Source organism: Alexandromys fortis, unplaced genomic scaffold (assembly GCF_014885135.2).
Source record: "Alexandromys fortis isolate MF-2015 unplaced genomic scaffold, M_Fortis_MF-2015_v1.1 scaffold_233, whole genome shotgun sequence".
Lineage (NCBI taxonomy): Eukaryota > Metazoa > Chordata > Mammalia > Rodentia > Cricetidae > Alexandromys > Alexandromys fortis.
In genome coordinates, this window is record NW_026068146.1 from 1975376 (window position 1) to 1996334 (window position 20959).

The following is a 20959-nucleotide window of genomic DNA, read 5'->3' on the forward strand; positions in this document are numbered from 1 at the left end:
AATTCCAGGGCATCTGGTACTCTCTTCTCCCCCATACTGCATGTATGCGGTGCACAACGTCCACAGAGAGGAAACAAATAAGCCCTTTAAAAGAAAGGTAGATTGAGACTATCATCACAGTACCTGGGAGGCTGAAGCAAGAGGATTGCCGTGAGTTTGAAGTTGACTTAAAGTATATAAGTTCTGTGTCAGAGTAGGATGAGAGAGAAGAGGGCTTGGGGTGGAGGAATGACTTTGATTCTGTTACTGAAGTGTTTTCCTGATTATCAAAGTTCTGAGATCATTTGGAATATTTTGAACTGGTGAATGTTCACAACTTATAGGAGAGCATGATATATATTATGCCATTCCCGTTACCTAGAATGGAGAATGTGTGCGTGTGGGACCCAGAAGGACATGTCACATTAAGTTTCTTGTGAATAGATGACTTTGCTCTTTGCCTCTTGTGGTTTTGTTTCCTGTAATCCACATAAAATTGCTTTTTAAAACTAAATGAAAAAAAGGAGGTCGCCTAAGGATTAATGACAAATTGTTATCATTTCCCTCTTGTCTGGTTCCTCTGAATTTGTTCTGTGGTTGTTCCTAATAATTCTCTTGAAACTTTACTTTCCATGATGATCTAACGTAAAAGAAGCTAGCATATGAGGTTGTGATGTATTTACCTATTTCTTTCTGGTGCTTTTGGCCTGTGTATAATACCCCCACTTTCTTTGGGTTCCCCTAAAACATTTCTCAGTTAGATGAATACTTAAATCCTACTGTAGGCCTGACACTTCCCTTAATGCAATGAAGAGCAATATGAAATCAATAGAGAAAATATAGAGAAACTAATAGAAAGGTGAGCTAGGCAAACACCACAGCTAATGGTTTAGAGTATTGTTACAGGCAAGAATAGGGAGTGTTGCGTGTTCTTTATGTCCATTACCTGATACACTGATGCTTAGTAAGTGCTTTTCAAATAAATAAGGCCTAGAACATTTCTAAAAGACTAAGAGCCTTCTTTTATCCCCTTCTTTAATATATAGAAAGAACAGTTAATACAGAACTAGGGCATTAACAGCACTTACTGGAAAACATTGATGGTTCTGACTTAACTGTGGGTTCAAGGACTTGAATACAATATGGTGCTTGCAAACATACTCTCATTGATTAACAGATTGTCTGGTCTCCTTTAGTTGATGGTCCTCTTATCCTTGACCTCTAACCTTTTTATTTACATTAGTGGACCAGCTTGTGCTAGTTGAGATTGTTATGTTCGTGTAGATGTGACTTACCTATTAAAGAACAGGGAAAATCAAGTCCTTATTGTATTACTGCATCACAAATCTAGGCTTCCAGTTAAATGCCAGAATATAAATTAGATCTCTTATCAAATCTGGCACATATAACTTTAGGATCCTTTTTGATACAGTACATATGCTTTCAATAAATGCCTGCTCTGACAAGAAATCGAATGGGTGCCTTTTTACTCCATGACTTTTAAATGGTCTTTAAACTAGGTCAAGGGCAAAGTAAATGTGGTGTCTGTCTTTGCTTTACATTCATTCATTGAGTATTTTTTCTTTGATTGTGTTATATTGTGGGTATTTATTTTACTTTAGTTTTCTGATTTTTGTCTGGCTTTTCGTGTGGAACAAAATTCAGTATCTGTTACACTGTCTTTGCACTGGCTCTTTTCCAGCTGCTGTGCCTCTCTCATGTCTCATGAGGCCCTTTGCACATGCTCTCCCCTCTCTCCTGACTTCCTACCCTGTTATTCATGGCTACCCACCTAACAAATTTATTCCCTGGGTTTCCACTTAAACATCATTCATTGTCAGATAACCTGCTTGATCTGCCTTCATCTCTACTGAATTACTGTTCCGCTATAGTCTCCTCATCACACACTATCAGAGCTTGATCAGCGTTAAGGATGGGTAACCTTAGTAGTGCATATTCTAGCCACTGTAAGATGCCCTTAAACAGCTTTCTTGAGTCTGAGTTCCAGATTGCTATTGTAAATATTCTTAGTTTATTTCAGGACACAAGATATTTTTAACGAAACTAGGAATCATACTGTTGGGGGCACATACACAGAGAGACAGAGAGACAGACAGACAGACAGACAGATGACAGTAAAGTGACCATTTACTGTGGTTCTGTTGTTATCCTTGAAGCATGCCACACTACTTTGGTGAGTACTATTGTATAATTTCCCAAGAAGTGTGTCTAGAAAATAACTGATTGACTTACCAGCTTCCCCAGATTTCTCTTTGCTGCCTCACTCCATGCCTTCTAACCCAGAATCTCAGAAACCTCCCAGGAAGACCATCAAGAGTTGAATGAGTGCCATCTAAGAAAAGATAACATAGTACTACGTTCTGCCTAATGTTTCCAGATCTCAAAACCTTAAGCAGAGAAAAACCAAAGGTGTTTCTTATTGAGCCCTAATCCTGTGATTCTCTTAGCATCCTCTAATAGCTTTTGCTTTATGCTTTTACTGTTTTTCTTCACAACACAAAACTTTGTTTTTGACAAGCTATTCCGAACTGACATTCTATGTATGTATGAATGGAATATTAATTCCATATTTGTCCTAAAAAGCTACTTTAATCTTATTTTCCTCAAATGAAACATGATCTTAAATTGTTTCTCCTACATTAATTAAGGAACTGCCCTATTTGAGAGCACTTTCTCCCTCTCCCCACCAAGGATCTCACACAGAGCATTGAGTGAATAGTTGTCCACTTTCCCCTGTGTTCTGCCCATACTAAGGCTTCCACTGTTGGGCCCTATCAGCTCTTGACATTCAGGGGATCAGCTACTTCCTAAGACAAGAGCATCTTGGTCACAGCTGGACACTTTAGTAGATTCCCGTTTTAGATATTTTCTGTCAGCCCTTCTGAACAGACTTCTCCCAAGTTGGATTTTGGATTTTGTTCTTCCCTGTCTGTACCCAGGAGCCCTAAAAAAAAAAAAAAAAAAAGCTAAGTATTAGTAATGTGAAGAAAAAATAGATGTTGATCTGTGGGACTCTTAAATTCTTTAAAGGGTAGTTCTAAATCCCTGGGAGCATGCTGGGTGGAAGTAAAGCCTTTCTAAGTGTGACGTGGAGAACCAAATCACAGTCTTAGAACACAGCCTGTTTGGTGCTCCTGGAGCAGCATCATATCCTCAGCATTTGCTGTGGAGTCCAGTGCTGTTTGCATGACTGTCCCGCTAACAGCTAAGTATTTAAGCATTCAGATTTAACAGTTTCAGACTGCTGCCCGTGATCCTGGTGGTTTCTAAAGAGTTCCCATCAGGAAAAATGCATGAGCATGGCCTTTAAGTCGTATAACAATGTATGAGTAAGACCCCCACTTGCAGTTCTCAGATTAATGGATATGATTAAAATTAAGATGGAATAAAACTTTTAAAAGACAGTTAAATAAAATCCAAATTGATTGTAGAATAAAGGGCAAATTGTAGCTTGCAGTCATGTGGTACCAAAGTTTGATATGTTCTAAAATTCCTTGAGAACTGGCACAACGTTCTCCTGAAATAATTTCTGCCTCTTAAATGACAGGTGCCTCATCTTTTACTGTAGCATTAATTGGGAATCCCATCAAATAAGAAATGCACGATATAACATTTATGAGCACTCGCCTCCTGCCTTTAGCCACAGAGGAGCTGCCACAGGTCCCTGCCCCGTCAAGTGGCCTGGCCTGCACTTGACTTCACCTGCACGCATTCCCCCACCACATGGCCCTTGTTTGTGCTTCTGACTAAATCTAAGTGCCATCTATAAAGTTAGAAATTCTTAACTGAACTTGTGTTTTAAGCCGCATGGGAATCAGCACGTCATTTGAAACTGCAACCTAATTATTAAACATAGGCTTGAAGACCAGTGATGATTCGTATTTTCCAACATCTAGACTTTACAGTTTATTTTTCTTGGCAAGAGTTTGTTTCAAGTATCCATGAATGAAGAGAAAGGTTCTTGTATTTTGATTTCTAGAGAGAAGTAATGGGTCTTTTACTGCCATCTTTTAAAATGTTACTTTACCTTTCACAGATGCCAGGGTTTAAATCTGCTCATTGATTTAGGCCAGTCCTTTCTTAATCTCTGGACTTTTCCTTAGAGAATCCTCCTTAGCTGTCTATAACTATTAAAGCCCCCTTCCTAAAGAAAATCTATATTTTATGGTCACTGAATTTTAGAGTTAGGAGAGACTTTCACCTGAAACTCATTGTTTATATCTGAAATTCGGCGTTTTTGTGCTTCATTATTTAAGATGGTTTGTGTTTGTCGTGTTTTCTCTCTTCCCTTTCATGTGGAACGCACATGCTACATGTCGTACTCATTGAGACCCCTTCCTTTCTCCAGTGCACTTGTAACTTTTCTGAACTTTTAGACAGAGATCAAAGTCAATTTCTTCCTTTTGTTCTTTCCTTTTAATTTAAATCACAAAATACTATACCCTTACTTCTGCTTTCCATCTTTATTTTCTTTGCCTTATTTTTATGTAATGAAAGGAACCTATCAGTGTCATATAATCAAAACTATGTGGTATCTTATATGCTTGTCCATTACAAAAATTCTTAAAGATGGAAGATAGTTATTGCTACTTTCCTTTATTCTTACCACAGATAACAACAAGATAATCCACCCTGATTATTATAACCAAGAGATATTCCACATAATACTTCCCATGCCTACTGTCACAGTGGTCACATAGAGACTGAGGGTATGCATCAAATGTTCTACAGCGGCTCTAAGTATAACATATTTATTAAATCTTAGAAGAGTGATGTATTTGGCCTTGGGGCTATTAACGAGAATTCATATTTCACTCCATAACTGCACGGGAAGTTTTCTTTAGGAACACTGAGTAATTTAGAATGCTTCTGAAACCCCTAGACAGACAGATCTTTTGAGGCTTGGTGTTCATTCGCCTCCCTGGCTTATTTTCTAGACTAGTGTCTTACCACTAAGCTGTATTACTAGCCTTGCTTTATCATTTTCATTTCAATAATATACCTTTACTTTGTTGTGACTCTTTTCTTTGCCATCTTTTCGAAATAAGGAATGTCAGTTGGTATCTTCTGTTCTTAGCAGTAGGTAGTGTCAAGGTTGTCTTTCAGGAGTTATAGATTAACTCAGTCTTCATAACAGTGTGAGGAAGATGCCTGTCAGTAAAGTGCTTGCTGCTTAAGCATGAGGAGCTGAATCAAATCCCTATTTAAAAAGCCAAGCACCACAGCAAATTCTTATTATGCCAGGGCTGAGGAGGCAGCCTAAGGAGGACCCTGGAGCTTGCTGGCCAGCCAGTCCAGCTGAATCTGAGGGTCTAGTTTATTGGAAGACTCTGTAGCGCAAATTCTAATTGCTCTTAATAATAAAAACTCAGAATCAGCTATCAGGAGATGAAAGCTGAGAAATCAGAAAAGCAGAGTGGCCAGCCACTAGAGTTCTTACCTCTACCAATGCGCAGACCAAAGGGGCGAGCCTGTCCTCACTGTGACTGCCTACTCTGCAACCTCAGACTGCCATGAGCTCCTGTCTCCTCCCACCTTACATTCCTCTCTCTGCCCAGCCATATCACTCCTGTCTCCACCTCCCTAGTGCTGGGGGTAAAGGTGTGTGATCCTAAATGCTGGATTCAGTGGTATAAGCTCTGTTTCTGTTTTATACTGGATCAATTCCGTGTAGCCCAGGGCAGCCTTGAACTAACAGAGATCCCTTTGTCTGTCTCCCGAGTCCTGGGATTAAAGATGTGTGCCACTACTGCCTGGCCTCTAGTGGCTTAGCTCTGCACTCTGATCTTCTGGCACAAACAGACAAAATATCACTACAAGACTCTATCTCAAAAATAAGGTGTATAGCAAAGGAAGAAATGTGATGTTGACCTCTAGCTTCCACACATGCTAGCACACATACACAAATTAAAGTGACTTTGCAAAAAAAAAAAAATAAATAAAATCTTGTCTTAGTCCCTGTTCTATTGCTGTGAAGAGACACCATGGCCAAAGCAGATTATAAGGAAGGCATTTAATGGGGGCTTGCTTACAGTTTGAGAGGGTGAATCCATGATGATGGCAGGAAGTATGGTAGCAGGCAGGCAGGCTGGAGCAGCAGTTGAGAGCTTACATCTTATCCTTGAGAAGGAGGCAGAGAGAACTACAGTGTGGCCTCGCTTGTGCTTTTCAAGCCTCACAGCCCACCCCCAGTGACACACCTCCAACAAAGCCACACCTCCCAATCTTTCCAAAACAGTTTCACCAGCTGGGGACTAAGCATTCAAATGGGTAAGCCTGTTGGGGGGCATGCTCATTAAAACCACCATAGCTCAGGTTTTTGGTATGTTTTACTACTTCTGTAACAAGTCTTTATCCTTACTCTGCTGTGCTGTTCTCCTTGGTTTTCACTGTCTGCCAAAACATGTCTAGCCTGCATTCAACCTTGAAAATGTAATTATAATAATGAAAATGCAGAGTTCAACATTCTTATGGGAAAATCTATTCCCCCAATTATATACTTGGAAGGGAAACAGATCCTTAATGCCTTAGGGTCGTGGCTTGCCAGAGCAGGACCTGTAGGTATAGCAGGAAATACAGGTTATAGAAAAATTCTCACGAAACACAACAGTGCAGCAATTCCCCAAGTTTCCAAGTCACAGTTACAGAAATTGAGTGACCATTCACTTTTTTTAGCAACGACATTAGATTTGTCAGCTTAACTCATTCAAATGCACATTTCCTGCTATGTGTTCTCAAGAAACTGATTTGTTTACTTATTTAGAAAGAAATAAAACTGTGAGCCTATGACTTGGAAGGCAAAGACAGGATGAAGATCAGTTGTAGGCTAGCCTGAACTACATAGTGAGACCCTGTCTTTAAAAAGTAATAATAATAAAGTATGAGGCACAAGAAATCATGGCAGTATCATGTGGGCAGAATTTATAGGCTTGTCTTTTCTTCTTTGCTTTTTCTTTATCATTTGGAAAGTTAGCGGGTTTATTATCTATTTTATGCAAACAGGAAAAAAGTTTCTACATGAAGAATTTATAGTCCAGTAAGAAAGATAAGCTATCTATACAAATAAGTAGGTTTCTGTAATTGCCAGTTCAAGAAACCTTTTACAGCTCTAGCAAAATCCTTGTACATCGCAGGAAGCGACTCATGAACAATTCAAGAAAGCTCTCCATTAAGAGAAAGATGGCTGAACTAACCCTGGAGGGATAGGTAGGAGTCTGACAAGAGTGGTTGAAGGAATTCTAATTCACTTAGTGCCTATATGTACAAGGTAGCATGGAGGCAAAAATAAAATAAAACGCCTGGGGCATGTTCAGAGGCGAGCAAGCATTCTAGTTTGACTGGCACATGGTACATACCATACATACATATAAAAATCTGACCAGAAAGTTTTATGCAAAAGCCAGCCTTATGGTTATGTACAAAGACTCATTCTGACTGGGTGAGACCAGTACTAGAGACTAGGTGGTAGACTATAGCACTCATACTTGCAAGAATAAGTATAAACATGACCTAGTTGTGAGGAAGGGTGATTGGAAGCTTGGGTGTTTCAGGGACAGAATAGATGTGGCAGAATTTGGAAAGTACAGCAGGATATCTGGTGATGATGTCAAAAGGGATATGAGAAATCTACCTCCCATCCATGCCTCAGTGGAAGTGGTGAAAAGATTAAAAGGTTGAGTTGCCTTTCATTAGGATATTAAACAAAAGCATAGAAACAAGGAAAGGAAAATATGCAGTGAAAAGCCAAGGAGGAGGTTTTCTAGGAAAAGGTGAAAAATAGGAAGCTCTCAGACGTCAGTAAAGTCCCATCTTCACCCATTAGATTATCTCAGAAGCTCTATCTGGCTCGGACACACAAGCGCCACAGCAGGCATGCCCACACTCCCATACATCATGAACACGTGTCCACCTGCATTCACACTAAGTTTTGTCAGCCACAAAGCTAGATGCCATCTTTAATACTTAGTAGCTCTATGTTCTCAGACATCTTTACATTTCTGTCCATTAAATGAAAGTCGCTCTCCTTTTTAGGAATTGAGACAAAGGAATGGGTTGGCATTTGTTGAGTAAACAAATGAAAGCCTTTATGTTAAAGTCCTCACTGTCCTATCAAATGAAATAAAGCACTGCATCCTCCCACAGGACTTTCCTTAGCCTGTCCTCTCCTTATTATTTTTAAAGATTTGTTTATATTTATTATATACATATGAGTGTTTGCCTGCATGTATGTATGAACACCATGTATGAGCCTAGTTCCTGCAGAGGCCAGAAGAGAATGTCCATATCCCCAGGATTGGAATTACAGATGGTTGTGAGCCTCCCTGTAGGTGCTGGAAACTGAACCCATCTTAGCCAAACCAATGAGATTCATGTTTAGTGTGAGACTGCCTACATCTCAAAAAATTAATCAGAAGAATGTTGCAGGGGGAGCCAGGCCGCTTATTCGTCGGCTACCTGGCTAGCTTAGCCCCAAAATAACCACACAGAAACTGTATTAATTAAAACACTGCTTGCCCCATTAGCTCTAGCTTCTTATTGGCCAACTCTTATTTTAATTTAACCCACTTCTATTACTGTATATGGCCACGTGGCTGTGGCTTACTGGGTAAAATTCCCAGCGTCTGTCTCCGGCAGATCCATGGCATCTCTCTGACTCTGCTTTCTTCCTCCCAGAATTCAGTTTCATCTTCCCTGCCTACCTAAGTTCTGCCCTATCAGGCCAAGGCAGTTTCTTTATTCATTAACCAATACAAGCAACACATAGAAAGAATAAGTTCCTACACCAGGAGAGTAGTCAAGGAAAGACACACAACATCAAACTCTGGCCACACACATGTATGCACAAGCGCACACACACACTAAAAAGCACATCACTTACATTGAGTAAAATTTACATTGTTCTAGAAGTCGGTCTATTCAGACAGTCAGTCTTAAATTGTGGGGAAGCTCCTATTTACCTTACTTTTCCTTCAGCTGCCACCACTAAATGTGTCTAAAGGTAAAAACTCCTTATTCTTTCTCCTAAAACATTGCAATCAGCTAGTTAATAAACCACTTTGTGGAAGAGTTAAGTCTCAAAACTAAACCCTAGGTTTTGGCTTGTATTCTGTCTCTTAAATATTTTTTTAGTTTCATTAGTAGAGGCATAATTTATATACTGACTATCTAATTTTTATTATATACCTATTGGACAGAGGCCATGTCTGTCTTTATAGTTATACATTGGCCCACAGAGTTTCTGGCACTCAATAAATGTTAAATAATATTTCTATTCAGCATTCTGCAGACAGGAAGCATATGGTAATAAATGTCAGAGTACAGGTTGGAAATCTCCAAAACGTTATACATTATATTCCTTGGAAAGGCCAGTTCATACATTTTTGTGAATGAAATTTCTTTTTAAAAGCAGTTCCCAGGCTCAAATATTATTTAACAGTTTTCCAGCCCTCATTTTCTTATAAATTAAAACTTTTCCTCATTGGTAATAATAAAATTTTTGAAGTGTTAGCGCTAATGCAATCTCATATGAAAATGTATAAATGATTTTATAGATGGCATGAAGGAAAGGTAGTTCATGGTCTGAAGAACAGCATTCAGAGGCTTAAACAATATGTCTTTATATTCTGACATGTGTGATATGAAAAATAAGAAAACAGCAGGTATTTCTTTATCATTAAATTTCAGTATGACTTGGAGGTACATGGCTGCCACAGCTGTTGCAGACTTCACAGTGGTATTAGACTTTAACTCAATATTTTTCTCACCTGGATATTCCAACCCTACTTAAACATCTTACTGTATTCTCAGTAAGAGTCCTATAGCCTAGAATAACATATGGCATGGAAATTCAAAAAAAAAAAAAAAACAATTCTTTGTACAGGGTATTTCTCAGAAAGAAATGGTTAACCATAGTGAGCTATCCAAAAGTGTTTTAAAAACATGTATTAAAGTTTCTTCCCCTGTGATTGATCTTCTGACCACACTGCTTTGAAGTTGCTGGCTCTGATTAAGGATCTGTCATGGTACTAGTTAGAGAGTAACCCAGGTCATGGTCACCTTGATGAAATGTCTGCTGTCAAGATTCTGATGCTCACTTCGTGTCAGCCATTGTCCTCTCCTTGAGGGTGCTTCAAATAAGGCGACTTAGTGAGTTAGTAGTGTAAGGCAGAGAGAGAAGGAGGGGCTAAAGAAAATCTCTGTGGTCAGAGATAACGAGGCCATTGTAGAGGCTGCTGCAAGGCATGATATTTCAGGTAAGATGGGCCAGTCAGTGTATTCTGGATCTTCTACTTTTAAAACTGTCTAAGAATTTGCATTCAGTAGGCAAGATGACTTTATAGTTTTATGTGAAATGCTTCCATTTTATTAGCATGAAATAAAATTTGTTTTAACCCCAAATAACAAAATTTAACTAATAGATAAAGAAACTAATACACTGTGACTTGCACCACAGAAAATTAGCTGTAAAACTAAACTCCTTTAAACCCTATATTCTTCCCATGTAGGCTGTTAACTGCAATGAAAGCCATCCAAAAAGAACATCATACCTCAGAATATATAGAGGCCTGAATTTTCTGTTGTATAGAGAAAATCTTACATGTAGGTTTCTAGTTAGAGAGAAACATGGACAAGAGATGTTATCATGCCTTGGATTCATCCATTTCACACTATTTAGGACTTAGAGTGTTATTTTTTTATGGCATCATTTTAAGTCTGCAACAGCTGGAGCCCTCTATCCTAGCAGATGCTCTTAGTCTAAAGCCATGTTTAAGAGTAAATATTTTTTTCTGCTATCGAGGTGGGCAATGTGAAAAGAAGCGTTGGTCTGGTGCCCTGTTCTCCCGTGGTTATCTTGCTGTGCTCTGAACTCTATGACTAGGGTCAGGACCATGGAAATTCCCAGTTAGAGCCACACTACCAAATCCTCGAATCATCTGCTGTCTCCTCACTTGGAACAACAAAGCAGGATGTTTCAGATGAGTGGGCTGCAGTCTGCAGTTCTAGCCTGAGTCTTCCTCTCTTTGTTTGGGCCTATACCCAGGACCCTTGTGTCCCAGATGCAGCTGCGGGGCAGTAACAAGTAGATGGTCGCTTTAACCTGGGCTCCTTGTCTCAAACTCAAGTACAGCACAGGAAGTAGTAGGCTCAAAGTCATGAGATGATAGTAGTGTGGGATAGTAGTCATACCCATCTATGTAGGAAGTCCCAAGTAACCTCGAGAAAAGAAAACCTTCCTGTAATTAATAACTGAGTTTGGAAAATTCTAATGATTGAGGACCAATATTCAGAAATTGTATTTCTGTAATAACTAGTTACAAATGATTATGAAACAAGCATAAACATTGTAGTTTGAGTTAAATATCAATTCCACTAATTCTCCTTTATTTAAGTAAGAACTTCTGTACATAAGACAAAATAAGTTTTCTCATTAGTTGATTATAAAGGAAACAGTTGTCTTTTGTGCACACAAACATCTATTTGCTTTCTCTTTTCTGAATATTCTAAAGATTATATTTTTTAAGTAATAGCTTAGCCTGACTGGGGAAGCAGCAAGCCTACTGTGATGCCTAAGTGTCATGGTATAGCCAAGAGAAAGACTTTAATTATGTATCATTGTATTGACAGCACTCATTCCAGGAAGAAAAAAAATGACTCAGTTATTGCATAAGACATCTGAGTTTCATTCATTGTAAAGGGAAAGTGCTGTATTAAAGCACATTCAACAATGGAAAGATTCTGAAAACGTTACCTGCCTCTGAAATGGCGTAATAGTGAAAGTTATCAAGATGGAAAGAAGTGTCAATGTGGAGTGCAGGCTGATGAGAAATATCAGGCCTGTCGAGTTTGCTTATGGCGCTTGCCATGCTCTCGGGGGAGCAGGGAACCGCCTGTGTCGGTTGTTTATCTCCTTAATCCCTCCTCCTTTGTGATTTTTATGTCAGATCTAAAACGGAAAGCCTGTAAATATAATGATTATCACATGGATAACCACCTGCATTAGGACCCGCCCTGCTTCTCCCTTCTAAGCCTAGCTGTTCTCCACATGTCACAGCCACTCTGTGCTTGGATTTTAACCTGACTGCTTCATTAGATTTGTGAAACTCAGTACGAGGCGCCCTGGGGCAGCACAGATGGGGACTTGCTTGTTTTCTTTTCTCACTTTCACTGCAATGGCACACTAACAAGTCCTCTTCAATTTAGTGTGATCCGTTCCCTTGGAATTACTCCTGATATTCAGAACCTGCCTTACTTTCTGCCCACCATCTATGCTCATTCTTCCTTCCCTGTTTTCTGACCTGCTGCCTTTTCTTTCTGCTCTTTCATGCAGTGAATCTGAGAGCAAAAATCCTACTTAAAATTCTTGCTCGGTCACACTGTTCCCCTCTGTTGTTTTGTTTGTTTTGCTAAGGGGAAAAATAAACTCTGTTCCACCATTGTACCTACAAACACCTTCAGATCAGAGGTGAGTGGTGACAAGTACAGTGATGTGGGACAGCTGCCTTCTCTAATGGTGTCCAAGATGAAAGAAAGGTGAGAGGAAGCCAGATGACAAGATGATTTTAAGGCACAGAACAAGGTTTTAGCCGGTCTGGTGATAAGGCACACCTCAGCAAACCTGTGAGAAGAGGCACTAAGATAGAAAATTGAGTTGACTTTTCTTAAGTATGTCCTTCCTCAGCCAGAAATGCGTTGGCACTTGGGACTGTTTACAGATGTGAAAACATCCTCAGGCATGCCTTCCTTTAAAAATAATGACTTGAAGGTAAGCATGGTGGCACAAGCCTAAAATCCTAACATTTGAGAGATGGGAGCAGGAAGAGAGACAGTTCAAAGCCAGCTTAGACTACATATCAAGATTCCGGCCAATTTAGGTTACATAGTTAGCCCTGTCTAAAAGAAAAAATACACTTATATAAATACAGTTTTATTTATTCTTGCCATTGTTCTGTAATATACCAAGTTACAGTGAATTCATTGATACCTGAGCAAAGCTGGCATTAGAAAGCAATGTAACTAGGCATAGTGATACATCTATAATCTCAGCTCTAAGAGACAGTAGGGTTAGAAAATTCAAGTCCAGCCTGAGCTTCCCAAGAGCCTGTTCCATACAAATAATAAAACGCTTTTGAGATTTGACTTGGTGATGAGACCCTTACCTAGCAACTTAAGGGTTGAGTTCAATCCCCAGCACTGCTCTTTCCCTCAGTTTAACTGCTTGTGGACTTTCAACCTTTCCATTATAGTGTAGTTTAATTCTACAGATTTTAATGACCCTGAAGCTCACTCACCCCCACCTCTGTCCTGGAAGTCACTGTTGCCCAGGCTGACTTGAAAAGTAGTTCTTAGGGGCTGAGTAGTTGGCTCACTGGTTAAGAATACTTGGTGCTCCTGTAAAGGATTCAGGTATGGATCCCAGCACCCACACAGTAGCTCACAACCCTTGGTAACTCCAGTTCCAGGGTATCTGATGCCTTTTCTGGGCCTTTGCAGGCACCAGCCATGAGTATGGTACATATTACATGTAGGCCAAACATGCATATACATAAAACAAATAAAACTAAAATAATAAGTATGGTAGTAGCTCTCAGCAGAGCTGCTCAGTTGTGTGATTCATCTAAGAATTCGTTTAGTTAGTTATGACAGCTTAGAAAACACTACATTGATGTTTTTTCAACCTTATCCGTTGCCTTGATATCTCAGCCAGCAAATAATGCTAACTATGGGAAGTATAAATGTTCTATTGTTCATGAGTTGAAAGGAGGGTAGTCAAGGGTTTGCATGCGTGAGTGTGTCGACATTGTCGATGTCAGCCGTGGCTCACTGGTCAGTACACTCAACTTAAGAGTTCCTGTTAACTTCATTGTTCAGCCATAATCATGCATTCTGACCTTTTCACGCCCTCAATAATAGGCTTGTTAAGTCTCTGTTTTAGTATAGTGGATCGTAAGTACATGCATGTATTTCTTCATTAGTATTTCCCTCAATATGGAGGAGCCATCCACGTTTATTTTAAAGGCACTGACTGCTTTCTGCCTTACATGGTTTGATGCAGCAGTCGTTCTAGCTGAGTTGGATCTGCTCACTGCTTGGGCTCAAATCCCATCCTTCTATTAATATCTCTTGGCAAAGATAATTTTGGAGGAATGTAAGTTAAGATGTAGAGACTCTTGACAGTTGTCTGCAATTCTTTTCCACTTTCAAGCGGGAAGGAGAAATGGAAAGTAGCATTGCCTCCATTTTCTGTCGTTCCTAAAATTAAAGTATGTGCACAAGCAAACAGTAGGCGCACAAGGATTTGATTACACGGATGTGGGTGGGGTTGCTTTGTTTCGCCTGTCAGTAGCCTGGTAGAAAAGTATTAGGCAATATCACTATATTCATTAAATTGTCCTCATAAAATATTGAAAAGCTGGAAGAATTTTGTGTATGAAAATTTGTAAACACATTTTTTTTAAGTGTAGCCTCTTCCTCTTAGACAAAAACCAGGTGTGGTGGCCCGGACCTTTAATCCCAGCCCTTGGGAGGCAGAGGCAGATGGATGTGTGTGTTTGTGACTTGTCTTGCCTGCATAGCGGTTTCAGTGGCTGAGGGCTATACAGACTATAAGTAATGAGCCCACGTATCACATACATCTAGATTACACAGTTGTCAGTATTTTGTCAAATTTGCTTCCCTTTGTTTTTTTTTCCCCAAAAGTATTCTAGAGTACAAATTTTGTGGCATTTTATCCTTAAATACTTCAATGTACAGCACTAAAACTAAAGACATTTTCCTTATCATACTGATTATTCCTAATATCAAACTAATTATTCCTCATAATTTCTAATTCTCAGATTACATTTGTTCGAGTGTCTTTCACAGCTGGTTTGTATAAACAAGGTCCAGTTAAGGTCTATGCATTGGTTCGGTTCATTTCCCCTCCCCAGTTTATCTTTGAGGTTAACTTTAAAGAGACCAGACTAGCTGCCCTGTAAATGTCCATCTTACAGATTTGTTTGTTGTCCTTCTCGATGTCTCCTTTTCTAGTGAGAACAAAGTATTGGACTAAAGTTTTGATTAATAGTGTTAAGATCTTTGGGGCAGAATACTTCCTGGTTGATAACATGAACTCCATTCTGCATCCTAACAGAAAGCACGGGATGCTTGGTGATCTCACTACATATGATGTTAATAGATGGATTAATCACAGGGTTAAAATGGTGACCACTTGATCTCTTTCATCATAAAGTTATGCTTTCCTCCCTGTGGTCAGCATGGAATCTATGCTGCTCTGATTCCATGGGAAGAGCCTGTCAACCTTCACCTGATGACTTTAACAACCACTTGTGATCCCTGTCTCTATAAATTCCAACATGAGATTGTAAAATAATTATTTTTTCAGTATCAGTACTTCTAGGAGCAAGCATTACTTGTCTCCAGAACAGCTTTCTCAGAGGTATTGCTTTAATTAGAAATATAACCACCAGCATGGTCCTTGGGTGTCAAGCGATTGTCTTTCTTTGCTGAGGTCAGAACACCTGAACTCACTGTGCAGCTACTGTAAAAACAGACTGCATCTTCTGTATTCCAACTCGGGAAGTGTGTTGACATTATGTGTACCATTGTTTTTCATGCCAAGACAAAAATGAAATACTTTTAGAGTAAAAATAAAAATTAATCTATGTGACTATATTGAGATAATTGAATAAAAAGAAAACTGAATGAGTATGAAAATGAATTATTTCTTTATTATCTAACACTTTATAATTAACTGTTCTTTTTCCCCCCCAGGAAGCTGCCACTTTTGCTAGAGAGCAAGGCTTTGAGGTGAGTTAACCCACAGTTGCACACTAAACAGATCCTAAAGGTTTTTTCTAGCTGATAATGAAGTTCTTTTGGACAGTGATTGATGTGCTATTATACTCTCAGAGCCTCTCTGCAGTTGCCATGGAAACTTGGCAGTCGTCATGGTTTCTTTGTTCTGCCAGCACAGTGTTATGACGCACTCTGCTAGGTCTGCACCCAACATCGCCTACAGATGTTATTTATTGAATTTTGAAAAGCCTCTTGGGAAGCCAAGAGGTTGGGCACAGTTTCAAGCTGCCTCTGCAGATATGGGGCCTGTCAGTTTGTTCAGTTAAAAAGCTAGCTCATTAGCTGCGTTTCATTTCATGAGGATTCGGTGCTGAAGCAGTGGTGGAACAAGACAGAATAGCGAGCTACAGTGTCACTTAAATAAGTCCAGCCCCTCACATGTAGATTATCATTATGCAAATTAATTTCCAAAGGTTGTACTTAACAGTTGTTAGGGACTGATTAATTTAAATCCTTCCTGTTTGAAACTCCCTTTCATCTTTTTAAAAATAGCGTAGAATATGTTTTAGTTTTCTGGAAAAAAATATTGATAATTGACCTTAATTTTCTGATCTTGATTCTGTTTTTCTAATAGAAGGATGATCTTGTCAAGATTCAAACCTCCATGTGGTTGTTGGCAAAATCAAGATACAGTCAAGACCGTGTTTTTGTCTGCATAATATCTGTCTTCTAATTGACTGTTAGAAAACACTAACTTCAGTATGAACCCAGGTTGATTGACAGGTCATTAACTTGAGCTTGTGAGTCTTTTATGGCTGATACTGAGCCAGAACTGTCAGATGTTCTGTTTTATACATCAACTTGCAATATTATATAACTATAGTAACTCTAAAAATTATCTTTATGTATTTAGTAGAAGGACACATGCCTGCCACAGCATACATGTGAAGCTCTAAGAACTTGCTGGACTCAGTTCTGGTCATTCAGTTTGGCAGCGAGCACCTCTACCAGCTGAGCCATCTCACTCACGTAACTTTCGAAATTTTATGTGAGTGGAGCTGAGATTTAGGAACTCTGCCCTTATGTGCATACTCAGTATCGCCTGCCATGTACCGAAGTTGTGAGCAGTGACTGAAAAATACCTGTAAGCTTTAAGCTCCTTAAGCAAATTTGAATTTGGATAAAACTATTACTTAAATTAGTAAAGGCAGATTCATCATTAAGGAACAAAATAATACGCATGCATGGTACCCGTGTCATAGAACATAATAAACTGGAAACACCTCCTCTTCGTGGAGAAAGAAAGTGAGCATGTCTCTAAGAATTCTCTCAAGATCATTTGGAAGCATGAGAACATTACATAAGAGTGGCTTCTTAGAAGTTTGCTTTTGTTCCTTTCCCATAGTTTTGTCATTGTTGAGGTAAGTTGTGTACAAAGAGATTTTGAGAGTTGCTTGTTTTGTCTAATTTGTTTTATTATTTAATTTCCCATGCTGACAAGTGTTCTGTAAGACCAGAAGAAGCAGAAGAGTTAGTTTACAACGTGGGGCCACCAAAACACCCCAGCGGTTAAAGGCAACGACTTAAATTCAATCCCATGACCTCTGACCTCCATACTAGGGTGTGTAGACACATGTACTAAACTAATATAATTTGTTATGTAGGGCTAGGGAAGTAACGTGTGCGTGCACATGCACGTGCGCTCCCACACACACATAAATTTAGAACAAACATTTTGATTATGAGAATAGATACAAATGCTTTCAGTCATTTTTAAAGTTTTACTGCCAGGCATGGTTGGGTGCACTCCTTTACTCCCTGTACACTAGAGAGAGAAGCAAGCATATCTCTGTGAGTTCAAAAGCAGCCAGGGATACATAGTGAAACCTATCTCAAATCACAAATAAGGTTTTACTTGTGCTAGTTTTTTAATACTAAAAGCTAATATTCTCAAGTATTACAGATCAAAATGTTTCATAGATGAGAGATCTTAAAATATAAATTTGTACCTGTCGGTTAGCCGAGCTATCATTACGCAAAAATATTTGGGTTATGTGATTAGTTTCATAGAGCCTTAGACATTTGACATGCATATGGCAGATATCTCAGGTCTGTAGTGCTTGTGTAATGTCGTCTAGTTCAGTAAGCCTAGCACAGATTGTATTGTTTCTGAGCTCTTTGCTCTGTTTTTGCCTGGTTTACATTCAATCTCAGCAACTGCAATCTTTTCCCTGCTAACCAGCGCTAGCTATATTTCCCTCCCATTAGTTCCTATTTACTGACTTAGAAACTGTTTTCTGCTAACCAGCGCTATATTACCCTTTCATTAGTTCCTGTTTACTGACGTAGAAACTGTTTCACGTTGTCATAAGTCTGCCATAATGGATTAGAGCATATAACAAAGTGGTGATTATCATAACCACACACCCTATTACTCCTGACATACCAAGACAGCTCTGCCAGTGATGTTGACAGTGGGTGTAGATTCAGTAAAGCACATAGTGTCTTACTATACCGCTGCATGGATTCCCAAAAATTATTGGAAGTATTGCAGAATCTATAGAAGCTATGAATAAAATAGCCTCAAGTCAGCATTGTTAATAAAAATAGAGTCCATGTAGAATCTGAGGAATCCAGTGATTTTGTAATGCGACTAACATTTTCTCGTTTCAATAGGGAAAAAATATGAAAGCATGGGTGTGGTACTCAAATAAAACAAAAATCACTTATCATCACAATTTTCTGTCAATGGCAGTGTTCTGATGTTCTCACATCTAGTATAATAACAGACTAGACAAAAAGTCTGTATTTTATCACCCAGAGCCTTAATATTGGCTCTAGATTTGGAGCAAGGCTAAAAAGGTAGAGTAATTTTTACTAAGGAATGGTGAGCATCCTTCCTTCCTGCCAGCACCCCATGCCCTCCCTTATTTTCTGTTACTAATACCAGTCCTTTCCCCAAAGCACAGAGTGTTACTGTAGGTGATACGCTCTTGACAGGCCAGCCTGATGCCTCTAAAAACAGCCTGTGTTCATTCATCAGGAAAGACCCTCGGCAGCATCGGTCATGATGCCCCGGTGGGTTTCTCTGCCAATTCTACATAATCTTTATTTTAAAAAAAAAAATCATCTCTAATCTTTAAAACGAATTGAGCATTTTTTTTTTTTTTAGTGAGAAGCAGCAGCTCAGGAGGGCACTGGAGAAAGAGATAAAAGCTGAAGCTAGGCAGAGCACAAGGTAGGCTCTTCGTATATAGGTGATAGAAAATCGCATAGTGCCTGATTTAAATGACACACCCGCTAAGAATTTAAGTGACAATTCTCAGTAGAGTTCTGTGAGGCCTTTTTATTATTCAGGAAAAACAGCTGGTAGTGCACTATGTTGTTAAATCTTCCTTATCTTGAACTGAAGGTTTACATTATTAGAACCTAAATAAAAACAATGCATTCTTCATTATAAAACGTTTTTAAAAACTGTCCTAATTTGACGTAAATTAAATAAAATGAAGAAAATACCCCAAAAACCTAAATTTAGTTATTTTCTATATTTCTGTTGTTTTTGCAACAGCCTATGTGCTAAATTCTGAAAGGAATTCAACATATTGAATCATTTATTCAATATTACTCCAAGCAAAAACTTCCATTTTCTTGTAGATGCCTAAGATATGTCCATTGAGGGAACAAGGTGATCTCACTGCCTTCCCCTCTTCCCTCTGACAACCCAGAGCATCTTAAAATTACAGCCTTTCTATAACCAATGAGAACTCCATCATCTTCTAAGACTGAACGACCAGCTATAGAATTGTGTGGTCCAATAGCCACATTTGGCTACTCAAGTTAAAGTTATTTAATGTTAAATAAAATTTAAATTTAATTTTAATTTTAAAAAATTTAGGTAGTTCCAGCTGTCCTGAATTTGAAGCAGGAAGATTGCTTGAGCCCATGGGTTTGACACTCGTCTATAAAACATAGTGAAATTCTGTCTCAAACAAGAAAATAAAATGCAACCTCTGTTGGCCTACACACATTTCTAAACCTCCTTAGCCTGTGTACATGATAACTACTTTATTAGATGGTGCAGATATTGAACATATACAGCATCTAAAAAATTCTATTAATCAGCACTGAGGAGAAATCTACAAAACATATTCTGGAAGTAATGATCTCCAAAGAATTATCTAAGGTGATTTCTAAGTTCCTGTGTTTTTTACAAATTTTAGGATTGCAGTGAACTGTCACAGTCTCTGAAAATAAGATGTAAGTCAGGTCCTGCTGGCTAGGAGAGCGCACCCATACTTCCTGAGGTGGCTGGGCGCCTAAGAGGGCAATTTTAGAAACAGATCAGGAAAAACAGATTGTGTAGTTTTTTAATTCCACTCCATGTTTCATTAAAAATATTTCCTGAGCACTTTTGATGTTCTTGATGCCACCAACAGACAAAAAGGAAAAAGAAATGACCACAGTTTGATTCCTCAGAACCCAGGAAAAGATGGAAGAAAAGAACCAGTTCTGTAGAGCTGCCCCGTGAGCCCCTGCACAATTGCTGTAGCAAACATGTGCCCCTCCCAATAATAATACAAATTTTTAAGGAAGGAAAAGACGGTTAAAACTAACAAATAGAGCTATCTAGCAATGGTGGGTGGCAGGGGCAGCCAGTCAGCAGTCAAACAAGGAGACGCATTTCAAACAGGAATCAAGATTACAAAGACCTCCCAACAGAAAGAACACAAGTACTGCATACTCCACAGGACATTGCCTTTGGGCTGGGTTGAGTGTGGAGGGTATCCTGAGACCTGACTGATGATTGAATCCCATAATCTCACGGAAATTCTGCTTAAGAGACAAAACAGAAAGCGGTGTGGTTAAGGGTGCAGTGTGTGGGAATGCCACAGTTGGGGCAGACTGGGACAAGGTGTTTGAACATTTGTATCACCTGCTTGGTGAGAGTGGACTAAAACAAATGTTGGGTGGCACATGCTTCATGCAGGTATGACGCTCAGGGGACAGCTTCTGGAAGTCTGCTCTCCTTCCACCATTTAGGCCCCAGGGATCAAACCCAGGTCCTCGGACTTGGCAACCGCATCCTTCCCACCAAACCATTTTGCTGGCCCAAGAAAATAAAGTCTTTAATTTGGAAGACAATACTACACTAAACAGTGAGAAA

The 20959-nt window shown here is 39.1% G+C and overlaps 1 protein-coding gene across 2 annotated transcripts in view; it reads left to right on the forward strand.

The window, feature by feature from the left end:
* Adk (adenosine kinase) overlaps positions 1 to 20959 on the forward strand; it is a 393218-nt gene that overhangs the window by 306292 nt on the left and 65967 nt on the right. For both annotated transcript variants that reach the window (XM_050127020.1, XM_050127018.1), the window contains exon 8: positions 15772 to 15807. In XM_050127020.1, coding sequence (XP_049982977.1) covers positions 15772 to 15807 — 36 coding nt within the window. The remainder of the gene's footprint in view (positions 1 to 15771; positions 15808 to 20959) is intronic.